We start from the raw sequence: 21,077 nt of genomic DNA on the forward strand, positions 1-21,077 counted from the left end.
CATCTCCTTTATCATGATAACCCTTTGACGATCTCATTGATGCAAGTTGCACAAACCCCAATTTGATCAAAATGGACAAAGTAAATTGTACAGCACATTTATGACACCCAATTTGATCAAAAGAACTTGCATCGACGAGATCCCAAGAAGGGGTATGATGATAGGGATGACTTTCGGAATGATTGGAATCCAATTGCTTCATGTCATTTCTTTTGGAACGGGTGGATTTGAGTTCCACAGAAGAGGACAACAAGAAGAAACAAAAAAAAAAAAAAAAAATTTAAAACTAATGCTAATAGGTAAGATGGTTGTACCCTTTGTGCTTTCCGTCTGCCTTAACAACATAATAGAGATTTGAAGACAAGGGCTGCCCCAGGACAGGTATGAAGAAAGTCTTATCTGTGTAAGTCGAAGTTATAGCCCCATACGAAGTTATGGTGGTTGTGGTTGTGTATTGAATCTTGAGGAGCTTGTCCTGAGGGAAGGGCAGTGTCCTACACTTTGTGTCCTTGCACAAACCCCAACAGAAACTACTTGTGTTCTTCTCTTCTTCTTCATCCTGGATGAGAAGATACCCAGAGTGAGGCCCCTCTGGTGGGGGTATACCCAAAGCTGAAGGGTCTTGCTTATAGAGCGAAAAAGGCCTGGTTATATACATCTTCTTCTTCTTCTCAAAAGTGGCCTTGAAAAGAAGCCAATAAAGATCGGAATTTCTGGTACTCAAAGTATTTCCAGAATAGATATATATTGATGAGTTTCCACTAAGCTGTGCGAAAGGGAAAAGATTATATTAAGGAAGTTTCCACCAAACTGCAGTGTGCAAGAGAAGATACATTTTGAAAATTTCCAACAAACAGCTGTGTGGAAGAGGATAAATTCTAAAAGTCAACTCGCTTTGGTCAATGAGACATAAGGGTGGACCTCTGATTGGGAACCGGGATGTAAACGAATTGGATTTGGATCGGATGTAGTCAATACCATATCCAACTAGACTAATGGATCGGATGTTGGCTAAACAGATTCGAAAAGCTCATACCAGATTCGCTTTTTTACCTCAGATTTCTGTCAAAGTCGAATATTTGTAGGATTCGGAAACAAAAAGTCAAAACCACATCGGCATCTGATTATAATTGGATAACTACAAGAAAAACCATTTTTACTGGTGCACTAATTGCACCAGTGAAAACCTTTACCAGCTGAAGAATGCGCCAGAAGCAGCGCCAGTAAAAGTCTCATCGTTAATGCATTTACTGGCGCAACTTTACGTTCCCAGTAAATGATGTTACGGGTGCAGTTCTGCGCCAGTAAAAAAATTGAGTACTGGCACAGAACTGCACCCGTACAAACCTTCACAAAACTGAAGGAATTACCGGCCCAGAATTGCGCCAGTGAAGGACTTTTTCTGGGGCAGAAATTGCATCAGTAAAAGACCTTCAGAGAGTCAAAGATCTTTTTACTGGCACATTTTCGGCGTCAGTAAACATTGTTTACTGGCGCCAGTAAAACTTTCGTTTTTTATTTTTAAATTATATTCCCTATCAATATATAAAACATACAAAATAATTTGTTTTTTATATTTATATGTCCTGCAACAATTGAACAAATTAAAAGAATTTTAACAATTACATTGAATACAATTTAAATCCAACTGTATAATAAGTGAGAACGACCCACAACCCTGATTCTGAATCAGAGATTGGGATCCTGAGAAGATAAATGGGTAAAGCAAATGCCCATGGAGAATAGAACAAGAAATCCCTCTGCTTGTAAAACACAGGAAGCCTGCTCAGTCATTGCTAACTCTACCAATCCTTTGAACATCACATTAAGCAGACTAAAGAACAGAGTACCAAAGTACTTCCCACCATCTGAAATTGTTTCATGCCCCATTTCAGTCCTCAGAAAGACAGTCATGGTGACCAATGACATGATTGTAATCTGAGTAGTCTTGAATATGTAAACAAAAGAATTTCTCTTTATAAGAAGCCATTATCTTGAGAAGCAGGCTTTGAATAGATCCCAACTGGAGATTCCATACAAATGTATACTGTTGTAGTTGTAGCCATATTTGGACAGGGAAAATAATTGAGTAGCAATCTGAGGCCACCTATAATTCATTACATAGTAGTCATCAGCATTAGATGATCGAGAGAAAAGAGCATAAAGTCATACAATCATGGCCATTGAACCAAGGGTAATTTTACCTGTTCCCTAAGACTGCATGAAGTTCAAGTTGCAAGATGGGTAGTAGACAAGCCATTTTGCACAGAATATAATTGCGAAGAAAAAGTTCTATTACAATCTCAAGTGCACAACAAATACAAAATGCAGATATCTCAGACCAAGTATCCAAGGCCTTGCAATGTGGAAGCTACAAAACAGGGCATAGAAACCGTAGCAAGGAACCTGATTGCTGTTTAGAAAACTTATATGCTAGCCTCAGAATCATCTGTGACCCAATAACAGGCACTGTAATGTGCACTCTTTAAAGTTTAAACACCGAATACCCAAAGCATATATAGGTCTGATGCTGTGCATTCACTTTTTGCGCAGATTATGATCTGTTATTACTTTCTACTAACAGCATGTAAAAGGAAACGTGAAGAATATTAATCCAATAATTAGATACCAACTTTCATATTCTGTGAAAACATAGAACTGAAAAATGCATGATTAATTTGTTTACCTCCAATAGTGAACCTCGGAATCCTTCAGCCAGAAGTTAATTAAAATAATTCCGTATGTGTCAGTGTCCATGTCAGCATGCCCGAGGATGTCTGCTCGTGTCACCAGGGACACGCACCCAAAATGGTGTGTCCCTGTGACATAGTCTGTGTGTTTGCACTTTGCACACATGGTTACACACAAACACACAGAAAAATGCAAAACTATACTACATTTTGCAAAATATTCTACATATGAAGTTGTATCTGGCTGTTACAATCTGAAAGTCTGAGACATGTCAAAGATATATAGTTAAGAATTACAAAAGTAAATGGTAAGCAATGTGTGTGTTACTCACATTCCAACAATCCAATCAGACAGGAGAACAAGGGAACCGCACAAGTGGCTAGGTGGGTCAGCTTAATCAAAGCATTCAAGTTGAGGCCAAGAATCGGATACCCAGGGTGCGTGTCCTTTGCGGTAAGGCTAAAGCAATGAACAACTATTCTTCATCGACAAGGGGGGAAGTACGCAGAATTTTACACCGTGGATACCAACCAGATCCATGGTCAAAGTGACACCTTTAGGCTTCTTGCTGGAAATCCAAACCATAGAGATGGTTTCTATAAAAAAAATTTCCAATCAAACAGGCCCTAATATTTTACCAAGAGTAGTTTGTATAGCAACCAAAATAAGGTTGCATTTGTAATCTAAACATTTTGTGGTCTCAGTTCTGCACCCAAGATCCAATAGCTAGCCTAGAGGAAGCAAAACCAGGTCTAAAGCCCACACTAACTAGACCAGATCAGACACTTTGCAGTTGCAGGCTTCACACACTGGAATTAGACCACTAATGTTAAAACTAGTGAGCCTTTTCCCAGTCAAGCTATCATATTCAACAAGGCAGAAATTTTCAGAAGTAAAACCCATTGAAATATATTCATTAAAAAAATCTTTATGTCAAGACTTGATATTATTCACAATGAAATACAATTACATTTACAGCAAACCTCCCACATGCAAAACCGAAATACTGAAATATTCAGCAAATAAATCTTCATAGTAGGCTTTTAACATTATTTAAAATGAAATACAATAATTTTTATTATCCTTTTGGAAGTTTTAAAAGTTCATTCCCACTTGGGTTTGATTTGATTGGTATCCCTAAGTGTATAAGTAAGCACCACACTTCCATCCATCCTCCTGAATACATACCTTTCTTCCAAAATATAGCAGCCAAATTTCATCCACCTATTGTTTTCACACTCAAATACTTTCTCCACACTCACATCCAATTCCTCTTCTTTTCCTATTCCTTGATCATTCCTCATTTTCTCAAGGATCACTAGACTCAATCCCACACCAATCAGCCCTCTCACTTCATTATTCCCTGTCAAAACCAGCATCCCATCCGTCACATTTGATTCTTTAACAATATATTTGCCACCACCCACCAATGCCTCTTCCCTTCTCACACTGGTTTTCACCAATACTGCTGATGCTCCATCGTAGTTCTCAGCATTGAAAATCTCTAACCATTGTTGTTCAAGGCTCACCCTGTAAAACAAACTTTCCTTCACCTGACTCTCCAGGTTCTCCAAATTGCCACTAGTCTCTTTAATGAACATGAAGGGGCAGTACCACTCTCCCACTGTAACAATGCTTGAGCTCTTCTGCCACATTGGAAAATCAAACTCTGGGGATCTCGATCTTAGAAGAACATTGAGACCCTCTGCCTTGGCTAGTTTCATCTTTCCTGGCAAGTCAGAGGTGTCAACCTCCCACCCTTTTCTGCGCAGAAACTCTGGGGGAAAACCATCTGAAGCTGAAGATTCGGCTTTAAAACCTTGTCTGTGACGGTCTATTATCTTCATTTGCTGGTAAATGTTGTTGGGATTGAAAGGCATGGGCTTCACATCTTTTATGCATTTGCAGAAGCAACATGTAGTCATGTCTTCTTCTCTTGAACAAGTATGAACCAACCTGAAATTCTCAAAATGTTCAACATAAGAGCAGCTAAAGCCTTTTGACTGTTTAGTGTAAGACCATCTTATATATTTGCAGAGTTCGAGGGTAAGTACAAGAAACAATTATAGTACAAAACCAAACAGATAAAGGAAGGGGTGGTGCCTTTCTGCTTGGAGGAAGGATCAAGTGCAATGTAAATGCACAATTTGAGCATGCTGCTGCACCTGATCACCCTCCCTCATTGCTTGGGCCTCACAGCTGACAGGCTGGCAATCAGGTGCAGCAGCACGCTCAAAGAGTGCAATCAGATTGCACCTCTTTTACTAGGCTGTCACTCTTGTTTATTTGCCAGTCATAGGAAACTATGTAGGGTCGGTTGGGGAGGGGAGTGTTGTGGCCTACCTACCTTGATAGGAGCCCGACAAGGAACACAAGAAGTAGATGTTGGAAAGTATCTAGTGGGTCAGACAACTGAGTTTGAACCAGGTACGCTTAGAGGCACATGTGTACACGTGCTATCTTTCAAGCGATAATTGCCCCACTTAGGACCAAGTCCTCGGTGTAATGGATACTCGTTCAACTATGTTTCCAGGATATAACCGAGCTTTCGCCTACTTTCAAAAAATTGATCTACGACCTGCACTGGGTGTGACTGATAACCTTGACACAAACCATTTTGAACAACCTCTTGACTAAGATAGGATGATCTAGGATAGAAATGAGTATGGATCTTGGGTTCAAACATGAGTATGAATCCAAACTACAAGCGGGTATGGATCTGAACTGTAAGAAGGTATGAATCTGAATTGTAACTAGATTTGAATCTTAGCTAAATCTGGATTTAAAAAGGAACTCTGAAAGAGGAGAGGAGAGGAGAGGAGAGGAGAGATGAGAGCTCGAGAGGGAGAAAGAGATGAGAGGAGAGTACTGAGGGATGAGAAGAATGAAAAAGAGATAGGGTTTATATAGGCCCCAGCTCCCAGGCCACCCATAAAGGCTACAAAGAGGCCTTCAATGAGTCCAAACGACCATGCATATGTGTCCAAATGGCTAGCTCAAGAAGGGCATCGAAAAAAGACCAAAAGGGAATGAGTAGGTTCTAAAATGACCTTAAAAAGGTCATGTTTGTCCAAGACCAAGTCAAAGGTCAATAGTCAAAGTAGGGGGTGGTTGGTGGACTGTTAAGACCATTAAAGCCCCATGCAAAAATGTTAGGCTTGGTCCAACGGATCCGAATGAAGTCTAAGAAGATCCAAAGAGGATTCAATGCAAAGTCAATGAGAGTTTTAAGGCTTAGTCAAAGATCTAAGATTCAAGATCCAAGATCCAAGGTCCAAAGTCCAAAGTCCAAGAATAAATAGATGCACAAGCTCAAACTTTAATGTACTTGAGGGTCTTGCCTTTTAAAGCACTACCCTTCTATATAAGGACAAGAAAAGTTCCTATAACTTTTAATATGATACTAAACTTGTATGAAAGACAAGAAACCCATAAACCTAGCAAAATAAGAAAATTGCATAGAGAACTTAGGAATAGTTTTGAGCCAAATACAACAATCCCCAAGAAGATAACTCAAGAGGTTGTTCAAGAAGATCCAGTGGATAAATGAAGATACCTTTTGGGTTTAAACCAACCGAGAGTGCCACAGGGAGTGGAGAAACGCGCTTCCCTGAAGCGCGTTTCAGAACCGCGCTTCCCTGAAGCGCGTTTCAGAACCGCGAAATATTGTGCTTCCAAAATGCACTGGGAAGCACAAATTTTGGGGAAACACGCTTCCCATTTAGGGGAAGCTCACTTCTCCCTCGCTTCCTCATTTTTTTTCTCTCTTTTTTCGCTTTCCCCTCACTTTCGAGACGATTTTTGATTTGCTTCTAAGTCATCCCACACGTCCTGCAACATGGGTCCTGCTTTTTAAAATTTTGAAAGTGCCTCGCTTCCTACTTCTCGTATCGCTTTCTGCTCTCGCTTCCTCGACTGACAACTCTAGTTTAAACCTCTACATTAGTGTTACTTAGTCTTTATCAATCTGGTACCGCAATAGCATTAACTTTGAATTGAAAATCCTAATTGACTTTCTAGACACAATAATACACACTTTTACTTCAGGTGGTCATAGTGTGTCTATCAATATATAGAAGTTGCACATTAAGGGTCTTGTGTTGTATCCCATTGTCATTAGGGTTCTAAAGACCAAGACCAAATCCAACATAGAAAATGACCCTCACCTTCACACTCAAATAGGTAAGCCCATCAAAAGTGTAAACTTGTTTGAAACACCTCAACCATAAGGCTTATGAATATTATTACTAGTTTAATTTTGAACTCGTACACAAGTTTTGAGCACTTGACTTAAGGAATGAGAAAAAATATTAAGTCCTCAATCCAATCACTTAGAGACTTGCTCTTTCCATTGAATCACTAGACATAGTTTGACTCTTATCATATGGTTGGTTTTCATCGATGGTGATTATTTTTATAGACTTTAACGTCATTCTTCTTAATATCTTAAAGACAATATCTCGAGAATATCCTTTTGCCAACAGATCCGCTAAATTTTGACAAGATTTCACATATTCAATTGAGATTACTTCTTGTAAATTATTCACATAATTCTGCTTTAGACTGATATATCTAAATTTTTCCACCATAAATATTACTTCTCGCTTTGTATGTAGTTGTTTGACAATCGCAACACATAGATATCGAGAGTACATACTTATCTTCTAAGGATTCTCCATCAAAAGATTCTTTAGCCCTCAACTTCCATACTAGCTGATAATAGTGCTATCAACTCTGCTTCTATTTTAGAATGGATTATCTAAGTTTTCTTCTTAGATCTTCAAGCAATTGCTCCAGATCCAAGGATAAATATCCAACCACTTATGGGTAATGACTCATTGGAATCAAAATTTTAGCTTGCATCAGTGTACCCTTCAAGTACAACGGGGTTTTTCTCATAGAATATCTCATAATCTAGAATTTCTCTCAAATACTTCAGGACTCGAGAGATAGCATCCCAAAGCTCTTGTCCTGGATTACTAGTATATCAGCTCAACTTGCTCATGCTAAAAGCTATGTCTGGTCTAGTTTTATTCATAGCATACATGAGGTTGTCAATAATACTTGCATACTCTAATTAAGATATACTTCTTCCAGTTTTAATTGATAGCTTAACACTAGGATCAGAGTAGCAACATACTTATAATCATAATGATTATATTTTCTTAAAATTTTCTCAATGTAGTGTGATTGAGTTAATACATAATCATTCTCATGTCTAATCAATTTAATGCCGAGTATAACATCAGTTAAACTCATATCTTTCATGTTAAGCTTAGATAAAAGAAAACTTTTGGTATTATTTATGCATTCAAAATTAATATTCATGGTCTGCATGCCATCCACACAAAGACAAATAATTATAACATGACTATCTTTTGTTTTGTTATATATGCATTTATCAAAATCATGAATTCTAAATCCACATGAAATGATTACTTCATGAAATTTTTTATGATATTGTTTAGTTGATTGTTTCAAATCATACAAGGACCTTAACATATTGCAAATTTCCTTTTCTTGACCTAGTGTTATATATCCTTCAAGTTGTTCTATATAAATTTCTTTTTCTAAGACACCATTCAAAAAAGCAATTTGAACATTCATTTGGTGAATTTCAAGGTTGTAAATTGATGCCAAAGCAACCATAGTTCTAATAAATGCAATCCTACTTACAGGAGCATATGTGTCAAAATAATCAAGTCCAGGCTTTGTTTTAAACCTTTAGCTAAAAATCTAGCTTTAAATTTTTCAATAGAACTATCAGTTTGAAGTTTTATCTTAAAAAGCTATTTGCATCCTAATGATTTAAAACTAGGAAGTAAATATAGTAAATTTCAAGTTTAATTTTCAATAATAGAATCTAGTTTACTCTTTATAGCTTCTTTCTAAGAAGAGGTGTCATGAGAGGTCATAGCTTATGAAAAAGAATAAGGGTCTCTATCTATCATGTAGAGATGGAAATCATGACCAAAATCTTTTGGTTTTCTTGATCTTTTACTTTTTTGAATTTCAGAATTTTTAAACTCATAATTTTTTTTCTTAAATTATTTTCAATAACCAAGTGATTTTAAAGTTAAATCTTCTAGAAATTTAGTTTGGATAGATTTTAAAATCACTTTGGTTTCAATATCTATAAATTTATATATCTTACTATTTTAAGAATATCCAATGAAAACACATGTCCTGGTTTTTAGACCAAGTTTGGTTAATTTTTTTTAGTAAGTTTTATATAAGAAATACAACCTCAAACTTTTAAATAATTAAAAATTGGTTTTCTATCTTTCCAAAGTTCATAAGGTGTAGTATTACTTAGAATATGAAATTCTATCTAAGATCTGACATAAACTAAGCAATGCATCACCCCATAGATTATAATTTATACTAATACTTATATGCATTGAATTAATCATATCTATTAGAATCCTATTCTTATGTTCCGCTATACCATTATGTTGAGGAGTATATGGAACAATGTTTTGTCTATGTATCTCATGAATCTCACAAAATTCAACAAACTCATTTGAAAGATATTCACCACCTCCATTAGATTTAAATGACTTTATTTTGCAATTATAAAAGTTTTCAACCTCTGCTTTGAAAATTTAAATTTTTTCAAATGATTCATCTTTTATTTTCGTGAGATAGACATAAGCATATTTTGAGAAATCACCAATAATAGTTATAAAATAATTGTTACTCCTACGAGTTGAAGTATTTTTTAAATCATATTGTCACTATGCATTAAATATAGTAGTTTATATTTTAATGCTTGAAAAAGATTTTTTCGCAAACTTTGCTTGAATACAAATATCACATTTTTAACATGCTCAGCTTTGTATTTAGGAATAAGTCTTAAGTTACCCATGCTTCTCAAACACTTATAATTAACATGGTCTAATCTAGCATGCCATAAATCACATGACTCAGACATATAAACTGAGGCATAATCAATTGTATTAATCAGATTAAACTTAATATGTCCATTAATGGAGTAGCCTTTGTCTGCAAACTTGTGGTTCTTTGATAATAAAATATTGTCAAATTCCGTTACAACTTTTAAATCATATGTTGTAAGTAGATAAGAAGATGCAATCTTTCTATGATGGAAGCAATCTATCAATGATTACAGCCACCTAAAATGATTCATTAAGGTTCATACCCTCAGCCAAGATGTACATCTCATGGACTTGAGGTAGTAGTGACTTATTATTGAAGAATTTGAAATCCATATACTTATTAACTAAAAACTTATGATTTTCTATGTCTTCCATTTTGTACTTGCTTTAAAGGGCTTTATGCTATGTCACACGGACTCGGCTAGGGAGGCGCCGCAACCGAGTCGACACGCTTTGACACGGGTGCGGACACGGGTGCAGCTTCGGACACGGCTCAGACTCGGTCAACGCCGAGTCAGACTCGGTCAACGAGTTGAGGCCGAGTCCATCCTATTTTGGACTCGGTCAATGTTAACTGAGTCCAAAAATGTCTATTTTTCAGGTAAAAAAAATGATCTTTTTATATATTTTTTTAATATATATATATATATAGCATGAGTCTCAAACATAAGCCCCAGAAAAAAAAATTCCAGCAGGACCCACGCTGGGGGGATCCCCTGGACCCCCCTTTCTGCAAGGGCAAACGTATAATTTGCAAAGTTTATAAAAACACTCATATTGGTGCCAAACTTTAGAGGACAATATCCACATATATGCACACAGGATCTATTATATATATATATAGAGCCGAGTCCCCGTGTCCAAAATTTTTAAAATTGCGCCGCACCCGTGTCGCCTTCGCACCCACACCCATGTGACAGGCTTTATGCAACTTTTTTGTCATGTTGACTTTCGAGTAGAGGTCGAATAGAGTGTCTAAGAGGGCATTTAATATATGTTCGTGATACACGAAGTCATCATATTTTAGAGTTTTTTTTTACAACACCACCCTGCTTCTACTTTTGTCTCTTTCAGTTTTCAGCAATAGTTTCATCCTCTTGTTCTTCGGGACATGTGAGCACGTACACCACAATTGCAATAGTGAGGAAGATAAGCACCTTATGTTGGCACCTTTTGAAATTAGTGAAATCGAACTAGGACAACTTATGCAGCTCCTAGTTTTCAACCTTCACAATCACCATTTATAGAACTAGAAAACTGTTGGAAAGTATACTTAACTTGGGTCAAGCAACTGAGCTTTGACCAGGTATGCCCGGAAGCACGCATATCCACACGCTATCTTTCAAGTGATAATTTCCACCCTAGGATCAAGTCCTTGGTGCAATGAGTACTTGTGCAACTATGCTCTTAGGATACAATCAAGCTATCGCCTACTCGCAAAAAATCGATCTACACCCTATACTGAGTGAGATTGATAATCTCGACACGAACCACCTTGAGCAACCGCTTGAATAGGATAGAATGATCCAAGCTAGAAATGGGTATGGATCCTGGGTTCAAACATGGGTATAGATCATGTATACAAGTGGGTATGGATTTGAACTATAAGTGTATGGATCAGACCTACATGCGGGTATGGATTTGAACTGAAAAGAAGGAACTTTGAAAGAGGAGAACAAAGTGTTGAGGGATGAGAAAAATGCGAGAGAGTTATATATAAGCCCCTAGGCCAGTAATAAAGGCCATAAAGAGTTCTTTAATGGGTCCAAAAAAGACCAACCATAATAGGTCTAGGTTGGCCAAACAACTTTTAACTTTTTGGGCCTTGCTCTTTAAGGACATGAAAAGTTTCTACAACTTTAAATATAAGACTAAACTTGTAGGAAAGACAAACAACTCATAAACTTAGAAAAATAGAAAAATTACATAGGGAACTTAAGAATAGTTTTGATCCTAATCCAACGATAGAAAGGTTTCATATTATGAGCAAAAGGACATCAAATCAGTGTTATTGGTATCGGTGCCTATATGCATTGTATCGGAGAATTTTGATACGCTGCAAGGCCAATTCGTCTATTTTTAATAAATGTAAAAAATACCAAAAGGTATTTTTTTGTTTTTATTTTTAAAATTATTTTAATGGTTTTAACATGTGTCACGTAATGATTGACAGCCTAAAAGATAATTATTTTTTAATGGTTTTAACTCGTGTCACATAATGGTTTTAAAATTATTTTAACTTTTTATTATTTTTGAGCCAATACCGAATCATCTGAGTATGGGCGTCGGACGATACAGCTGAATCGGCAGCCCAATGATTCAGGGCCTGGTGTTTGGGTTACTGACGTGATGAACCACATCCAAAGTAGCTGTCCCTTTCTTTTTTATGTTTTTGTCTTCTTCCAAACTCAGATTGACTTTAAAAGGTAGTCATTTTATTCCACCCTTTATGTTGCCAGCTGTTTGAGAAGGCAAGATATCATAAAGAAGAAAGGGGATTCCGGTGACGTAGATTTTTGGAGAAAAAATGGGTGAGTTTGTGAAAATGGATAGGTTACCCTGCACAAAGTGACACCCAAAATCATGGCGGACACCCCTTTCCCACCAATCTTGTTCCACTCATCTCCTTTGTCATCCTTTATCATGATAACCCTTTGACGATCTCATTGATGCAAGTTGCTTTAATCTAATCTGGCTGTAAAGATGGATTGAACATGGTGCATTAAATAGGAAAACGATCAAAAAAGTGATTATTTAAACCACAAAAATTTTATGTTTTCCGACTTTTGTTTTTTTGAATCGCTAAAAAATCCTACACATAAGTCGGATTCTAGTGATTCAAATGCATATCTTCACCAAATGGACAAAGTAAATTGTACAGCACATTTATGACACCCAATTTGATCAAAAGAACTTGCATCGACGAGATCCCAAGAAGGGGTATGATGATAGGGATGACTTTGGGAATGATTGGAATCCAATTGCTTCATGTCATTTCCTTTGGAACGGGTGGATTTGAGTTCCACAGAAGAGGACAACAAGAAGAAACAAAAAAAATAAAATAAAATTTAAAACTAATGCTAATAGGTAAGATGGTTGTACCCTTTGTGCTTTCCGTCTGCCTTAACAACATAATAGAGATTTGAAGACAAGGGCTGCCCCAGGACAGGTATGAAGAAAGTCTTATCTGTGTAAGTGCTGCTGTAAGTCCCGTCGGAAGTTATGGTTGTGTATTGAACCTTGAGCAGCTTGTCCTGAGGGAAGGGCAGTGTCCTACACTTTGTGTCCTTGCACAAACCCCAACGGAAACTACTTGTGTTCTTCTCCTCTTCTTCTTCATCCCGGGTGAGAAGATACCCAGAGTGAGGCCCCTCTGGTGGGGGTATACCCAAAGCTGAAGGGTCTTGCTTATAGAGCGAAAAAGGCCTGGTTATATACATCTTCTTCTTCTTCTCAAAAGTGGCCTTGAAAAGAAGCCAATAAAGATCGGAATTTCTGGTACTCAAAGTATTTCCAGAATAGATATATATTGATGAGTTTCCACTAAGCTGTGCGAAAGGGAAAAGATTATATTAAGGAAGTTTCCACCAAACTGCAGTGTGCAAGAGAAGATACATTTTGAAAATTTCCAACAAACAGCTGTGTGGAAGAGGATAAATTCTAAAAGTCAACTCGCTTTGGTCAATGAGACATAAGGGTGGACCTCTGATTGGGAACCGGGATGTAAACGAATTGGATTTGGATCGGATGTAGTCAATACCATATCCAACTAGACTAATGGATCGGATGTTGGCTAAACAGATTCGAAAAGCTCATACCAGATTCGCTTTTTTACCTCAGATTTCTGTCAAAGTCGAATATTTGTAGGATTCGGAAACAAAAAGTCAAAACCACATCGGCATCTGATTATAATTGGATAACTACAAGAAAAACCATTTTTACTGGTGCACTAATTGCACCAGTGAAAACCTTTACCAGCTGAAGAATGCGCCAGAAGCAGCGCCAGTAAAAGTCTCATCGTTAATGCATTTACTGGCGCAACTTTACGTTCCCAGTAAATGATGTTACGGGTGCAGTTCTGCGCCAGTAAAAAAATTGAGTACTGGCACAGAACTGCACCCGTACAAACCTTCACAAAACTGAAGGAATTACCGGCCCAGAATTGCGCCAGTGAAGGACTTTTTCTGGGGCAGAAATTGCATCAGTAAAAGACCTTCAGAGAGTCAAAGATCTTTTTACTGGCACATTTTCGGCGTCAGTAAACATTGTTTACTGGCGCCAGTAAAACTTTCGTTTTTTATTTTTAAATTATATTCCCTATCAATATATAAAACATACAAAATAATTTGTTTTTTATATTTATATGTCCTGCAACAATTGAACAAATTAAAAGAATTTTAACAATTACATTGAATACAATTTAAATCCAACTGTATAATAAGTGAGAACGACCCACAACCCTGATTCTGAATCAGAGATTGGGATCCTGAGAAGATAAATGGGTAAAGCAAATGCCCATGGAGGATAGAACAAGAAATCCCTCTGCTTGTAAAACACAGGAAGCCTGCTCAGTCATTGCTAACTCTACCAATCCTTTGAACATCACATTAAGCAGACTAAAGAACAGAGTACCATAGTACTTCCCACCATCTGAAATTGTTTCATGCCCCATTTCAGTCCTCAGAAAGACAGTCATGGTGACCAATGACATGATTGTAATCTGAGTAGTCTTGAATATGTAAACAAAAGAATTTCTCTTTATAAGAAGCCATTATCTTGAGAAGCAGGCTTTGAATAGATCCCAACTGGAGATTCCATACAAATGTATACTGTTGTAGTTGTAGCCATATTTGGACAGGGAAAATAATTGAGTAGCAATCTGAGGCCACCTATAATTCATTACATAGTAGTCATCAGCATTAGATGATCGAGAGAAAAGAGCATAAAGTCATACAATCATGGCCATTGAACCAAGGGTAATTTTACCTGTTCCTTAAGACTGCATGAAGTTCAAGTTGCAAGATGGGTAGTAGACAAGCCATTTTGCACAGAATATAATTGCGAAGAAAAAGTTCTATTACAATCTCAAGTGCACAACAAATACAAAATGCAGATATCTCAGACCAAGTATCCAAGGCCTTGCAATGTGGAAGCTACAAAACAGGGCATAGAAATCGTAGCAAGGAACCTGATTGCTGTTTAGAAAACTTATATGCTAGCCTCAGAATCATCTGTGACCCAATAACAGGCACTGTAATGTGCACTCTTTAAAGTTTAAACACCGAATACCCAAAGCATATATAGGTCTGATGCTGTGCATTCCCGTTTTGCGCAGATTATGATCTGTTATTACTTTCTACTAACAGCATGTAAAAGGAAACGTGAAGAATATTAATCCAATAATTAGATACCAACTTTAATATTCTGTGAAAACATAGAACTGAAAAATGCATGATTAATCTGTTTACCTCCAATAGTGAACCTCGGAATCCTTCAGCCAGAAGTTATTAAAATAATTCCGTATGTGTCAGTGTCCATGTCAGCATGCCCGAGCATGTCTGCTCGTGTCACCAGGGACACGCACCCAAAATGGTGTGTCCCTGTGACATAGTCTGTGTGTTTGCACTTTGCACACATGACATGGTTACACACAAACACACAGAAAAATGCAAAACTATACTACATTTTGCAAAATATTCTACATATGAAGTTGTATCTGGCTGTTACAATCTGAAAGTCTGAGACATGTCAAAGATATATAGTTAAGAATTACAAAAGTAAATGGTTAACATTGGATGCTTTTGATCCGAGTGTTGACTAGATATTGACTGGGCCATAAAAAGGATAAAATGGGTTGAATAAAGCCTGAAACCCAGTTGACACGTACCGAAGTGCCCAAGTACTAGTGCAGGTACTACATGGATACAGCAGGGGCTGGTAGAACTGTCCATGTTACAAAGGGATATATAGTTTAAGACAGGAAATCATGCAATAAGAAACAACTCTACAATCAATGTGAAGGACAAAGTGGCAGCATGATAACTGCCTACATCTAGTTTATTTTCATAAAGGAATGTGCAAGTTACCGATTTTCTAGTTTATTTTCTGTTGGCAGCTAGAATAGTAATTTTCTGAAGAAATGGAGTTGTTGGGACCTCTCAAAGAACAGTGAACTTGGAAGCATTCCTGCCATTTGTAATGTTTGTCCCAATATTTGGGGTTGTTTAAGCGTCTCTTTAAAAGTTTTTCATGTCGTAGAGGGCTGGTGGCAGCCTTAGTAGAGGTTGAATTGGTCAGTAAGGCTCTGTAAACGTGTATTAAACTCAAGGGTAAAGAGTTCAAAGATGAAACTGAAAGGAGTCTCAAGAAAAGTGTATAGAGTGATAGTACTATTGTGAGATGGGTGGCCCAAGTGAAAAATTAGTGGAGATGAAAGCAAAGACCTTATATTAAAGAAAATTGTGAATGCTAATGTTTTGGAAGGATTTCAAATCACCATTGTGGGTTCAATGATTGAAATTAAACTAAATGGGCTCAACCATTGGAGTTAGTTGTTCTTGCAAGGGACAAATAGGAATACATCAACAGAGAAGTTACCAAACCGGATGAAAAGAGCCTCCAATACTCAAATTGGAAGAAAGAGAATGCGTTGGTTGTGTCTTGGATACTCCAATCAATATTAATATGAACCTGTGAAGGCAAATATTCTTGGCAAAATGAATTTACCATCTTTTTGAATTGTCTACTTTTCTAATTCTTCTTAGAAAGAAAGATGGGAGAATGATAGAGCACAAAATGAACTGGTATCTTAATATGAAATCAAGTTTCCTTATGTTGGAAGTATACTTCTATTGTGAGAAAAATATAATGCTTAATAGTTTTCATGGCTCAGTACCGCTATGTCAGGGTCAAGAAACATTCATTAGAGCAAGTTTTATTATTTCATGTTACTTTATGGCTTAGTCCTAATTTGGAATCTTGTTTAGCCCATGGCAATATCCCCATCCCAGGTAGAAAACCTTGGATGGTCCTTGAGACAAAGTCCTTCACTTTCGATGCTTTTATAAGGAAAGATCTTATAGAAACTATCTGAAAGACTTCAACTAAATAATAGCATTGAGAAAAGTTCAACAGTAAGCTTGCCAAAATATTAAGGGTTCCATCTAACCCTTCTGGAGGCATAATTGGAGGCCACGTCTTTCTAGAAATTAAACTTTTGAGGCTTCCTTGCTAGTTGGTCCGCAGTTCCATAATGAACTTGTGTTGATAAAAAGTTGTAGAGGGGAAGATTGAAAGATTTTAAAAGATATGGGGACGTCATTTGCAAGCTTTGACTGTCCCATACACTAAGGAAAGGTAAAGCAAGGGCAGTTTCTCGATTTCTGTAGTTTAATCTCTCCATCGAGAAATTCGGATGTGCAATAAAGATCAAATGTGTATAAGTATTTAGACACGAATAATGAAACCCAAAATAAAAGAATAAACTAATTGATTTATGAAAAATTAACTTTTTTGGACTCTAGGATCTGTTTAGCTTTTTAGGTTCTTTTTAGTCTGACAACACCTCTGCGTAGTTACGAGGATTGTTGCAATGACTTTTGCAACACCTCCGGTAGGTATGACAATTTAGGGCTCGAGGGACAGAGTGAGGGAAAGACTAGGGTAGACGTTCTCTATACAGCCAACACTCAAAGGAGATTTTTAGATGTTTAGACTATATGAGTAAAACCCTATTTATAGGACTTCAGAACAAGATTTGGGTCATGTGAGATCTGCGAATCCGGATCCAACTCAAATGGGTTCAGGTCTATCCCAAATAGGGGATAAGACCTATCCAAAAAGAGTCTTGCTTGGGATGAAAGTTCATCCAAGAGGAGTCTCTCATTCTTGAAAATCATGCAAGAAGGGACTAGATTGGATAGGTATAAACCTCGAGCTTAACCCTACATTCAGAGTACCGGATGACAAAATTTTCGTCTGAGGACTGGACAACATTCTCTTATGCCGTCACTAAACCTGGATGACACTAGGTGTGTTGTCCCCAAAGCTGGATGTCATTCCTGTAATGCCATCCCAACCCAGATCTGAGACCAAATAGGGGCATGACATGGGACAGTTCTGCCATCTAGAACAGGGATGACAAAATAGTTATGCCATCCAAAGATGCAGGACAAGCGAGAGGGGGGACAACATTACAGTTGTCTCGTCCTATCCCTGAATGACACGTCCCAGCTAGACCTATAGAAGGTCGACCGCATAGGAGACATGACAGACTGGATTGGGGCAAGACTATATTGTGCCATCCCATGGTCAGGGCAGCACAACAGCGTGCCATCCCATTCTAAACTAAGGAGAGACAGTGGTGGGAGGGTCAAAACGACATAATAGTGTGCCATCCCAGCCCAAACTAGGGAGAGATAGGGGCGGGATGGCACAAACTTGCCATCCCATGGTCAAGATAACACAACAATGTGCCATCCCAGCCTAAACTTGGGAGAGACAATGGTGGGATGACACAGACTGTGTCATCCCAAGGTTAGGATAACACAATAGTGTGTCATCCCAACCCAAACTAGGGAAAGACGGGGCCTAGAGGGGATAGACTGTGCCATCACAAAGTCAGGACGACATAACACTGTGTCATCCCAACCCAAACTAGGGAGAGACAGGGGCAGGATGGTATAGACTATTCCATCCTAGGGTCAGGATGACATAACAGTGTGCCATACCAGCCCAAACTAGGGAGAGATATGGGCAGGATGACACAGATTGTGCCATCCCAGGGTCAGGATGACACAACAATGTGTCATCTTAGCCCAAATTATGGGATGACATGACTAGTTATGTCGTTTTGTCATCCAGAACAGGGAATAGGGAGGACGACACAACACTTTTGTCGTCCCAGCCTAATTTGAGGATAAGCAAGGGAGGGACAACAACAACTTGTGCCATCCCTCACTTGGAACAGGCAGGATGCCCTATCCTAGGGCAAGACAAATTGTCCCAAGGGGAACAATGACTTGTCCTAACAAACAATGACCTAGACGGGAAGACGACACATAGTGTGCCATACCAAAAAAAGACCTAGGATGGAACGTTACCTTAGGTGTGTTGTCCTTGGGTATGAAAAATAGACTTTCTGGGGTATTTCTCTAAGTATCATGATCTTGAACCCTAAGAACACAATTTGGACATCCTAAAAAAATTGGATGTCTATAGATGCCCCTCTTTGTCATTAATCGATATGATTTGATTTATGATAAAGAAATAGACACACCTAAATTTTGAAACAACTAGGTTGTGGGGATTATGCTTGGTTCCGCCGAACGAGGTCGGGTTAGTTTTAAAAACCACTGGGTTGTGGGAACTGTTTGGGTCTCGCTCAACAAGGCCCGACCAATATTGAAAACCATTGGATTGTAATGACCATTTGGATTTCGCCGAATGAAGTTGGGCCAATATTTTTTTAGAGAAACTGGATTGCTAACTCCGTACTTGGTCCCACCGAATGAGGTCGGGCTAGTCTTGAAAATTATTGGGTTGTGAGGACAATTTGGGTCCCACCGAACGAGGTCGGGCCAATATTTTTCTGAGAGAAAATAGGTTGTCGAGACCATGTTTGGTCCCACCGAACGAGGTCAAGCCAATTTTAAACCACTAGGTTGTAGTGACCATTTAGGTCTTGCCAAACGAGGTCGGGCCAGTGTTTCTGAGAGAAACTGGGTTGTTGGGACCTTGTTTGGTCTTACTAAATGAGGCTGTGTCAGTTTTGAAAATCACTGGTTTTTTGGGATCGTCTAAGTCTCGCTGAACGAGGTCGGGCCAATGTATTTTTTAGAAAAACTAGGTTGTTGAGACTATTCTTGGTCCCACCGAACGAGATCGGTCCAGTTTCGAGAACTGTTGGGTATTGATTTGGGTTTTTGTCAAGAGAAGGAGCTGATGATTGAGGCTATTATGCGGGCTGCACTATCTCGTGAAGTGTGATCCATTTGTATTGCTAATTTGGTATAAACCTGCAATGACTCTTGGCTCTTATTGACAACTTTATTTATGCAGGATAAAATGTTGGGCATCAGACAAGGGTAGCATAAGAGGAATATATCTCCCTTTCATGCCATTTTGATCTTTGATGCCTTTGTAATGATTTTCTTTCAAAAACTTTTGCAAAGAACACGTGGGACAAATACAAGGAGCATTGTATCTCTACCCATGCATACTGCAAACAAGGGTTCATATAGTAGACATGTTTAACTAGTGAGTTCATATACGAGGTAGAGTCGCCCCAGTAATAGGAGAACACTTGGTCCAAGTGGTTTCAGGATGCAGATGGACAAGGTTCTCCACATATACCTTAGTTATGGGATTCCAACTCTTGTATGCCTATAATGTATGACGTATAGAGTATGCTTTCATAATATTTAATGAGGTCAATGCTTTTGGAGAATAGTGGCTACCCTAAAGTGATTGACTTGTAATAATAATGAGTGATTAGGTCAAATATTTTTGTTCTTTTCTCCCTTCTCAAAGATTAGAATCTTTCTGACAAGTTGATTCTTGCACTTGAGATTCTTACACTTTAGATTTTCATTTTCTCAAGCAGATATAAGATAGCAACACTCAGCTTCATTGGGATTTTTTTCTTTAATTTTGCTTTGGGTTTTAAATAACTAGTTATAGGGACATGAGATTGTCTCAAAGCATTTCTATTGGGTCTAATGGTCTCCACTAAGGCTCAAACTCTAAAGGACTAGAACTTGATGCGAATGCATTCAAGTACACCTATTGCACTTAGGTAAGTTTATTAGAGTCTTTGTTTTTAGCTCCAAAGGGGCTTAATCCTCACTTTTGTCATCCTTTGACTCGAGACCTAACAATCATAAGTCTCATGGCTTTTCGGTCTAAGAGGGATGCCACTATCTATCCAACCTCTATTTCTAAAAGGGCATATGACCAGAGTTTGCCACTTTGCTATGGGTTGAGAGGTAGGTATTGACTTTCTTCTAGCACATACTTTTCTATTCCAACCTCTACTCTTAAGAAAGTTTTATGATTGGAGTCTGTCACCTCTCCATGGACTCAGAGTAGGTGTTAGCCTAAATGCAAAATTGACTTTTGTGCCTTTTTTTTATATTTTTATTTTTTTAAAGAGAGCTAGATCCATTTTTGAACAAGATTCTTGACCTTTAGTGATCTTTCAATGATATGTCTTGCAACATGATGAAGCTTTATCCTTCTCCTATGATTGTTGGAGTTAAGGCAAACTAGATTCTCAAAATTATTCTGGGTCATGACAAATAAGGTCAAACTAGTTCAAGGACAATTGGGGTGTGGAGATCATTTTGTGTTCAAATCGAATAAGGTCCAACCAGTATTCACAGGTAAACCAGGCTTTCAAGACCATTTGGATCTCGTCGAACTAGGTCAGGCCGATTTGGGAGTAGATGTTTGAATGCTTGGCTACTAGAGGTCCCTTTTTGTCTAAGA

At 38.0% G+C, this 21,077-nt stretch overlaps 1 protein-coding gene across 1 annotated transcript; it reads right to left on the minus strand.

The window, feature by feature from the left end:
* Positions 1-3,618: 3,618 nt before the first annotated feature.
* LOC149812872 (uncharacterized) lies at positions 3,619-13,126 on the minus strand. The gene is made up of 2 exons (XM_089991832.1): positions 12,693-13,126; positions 3,619-4,647 (listed from the first exon to the last, which is right to left on the minus strand). Exons 1-2 carry the CDS (start codon positions 13,028-13,030, stop codon positions 3,795-3,797), a joined length of 1,191 nt encoding a protein of 396 aa, XP_089847958.1. The 5' UTR covers positions 13,031-13,126; the 3' UTR covers positions 3,619-3,794.
* Positions 13,127-21,077: the final 7,951 nt, after the last annotated feature.

This window comes from Nuphar pumila, chromosome 16 (genome assembly GCF_984573655.1).
Source record: "Nuphar pumila chromosome 16, dmNupPumi1.hap1.1, whole genome shotgun sequence".
Classification (NCBI taxonomy): domain Eukaryota; kingdom Viridiplantae; phylum Streptophyta; class Magnoliopsida; order Nymphaeales; family Nymphaeaceae; genus Nuphar; species Nuphar pumila.

Coding starts and splice junctions, on each gene's coding strand:
- LOC149812872 (XM_089991832.1), bottom strand. CDS start 13,030: ATGTATATAACCAGGCCTTTTTCGCTCTATAAGCAAGACCCTTCAGCT. Junction 4,648..12,692: donor GCAGACGGAAAGCACAAAGG/GTACAACCATCT, acceptor TGAGAATTTCAG/GTTGGTTCATACTTGTTCAA.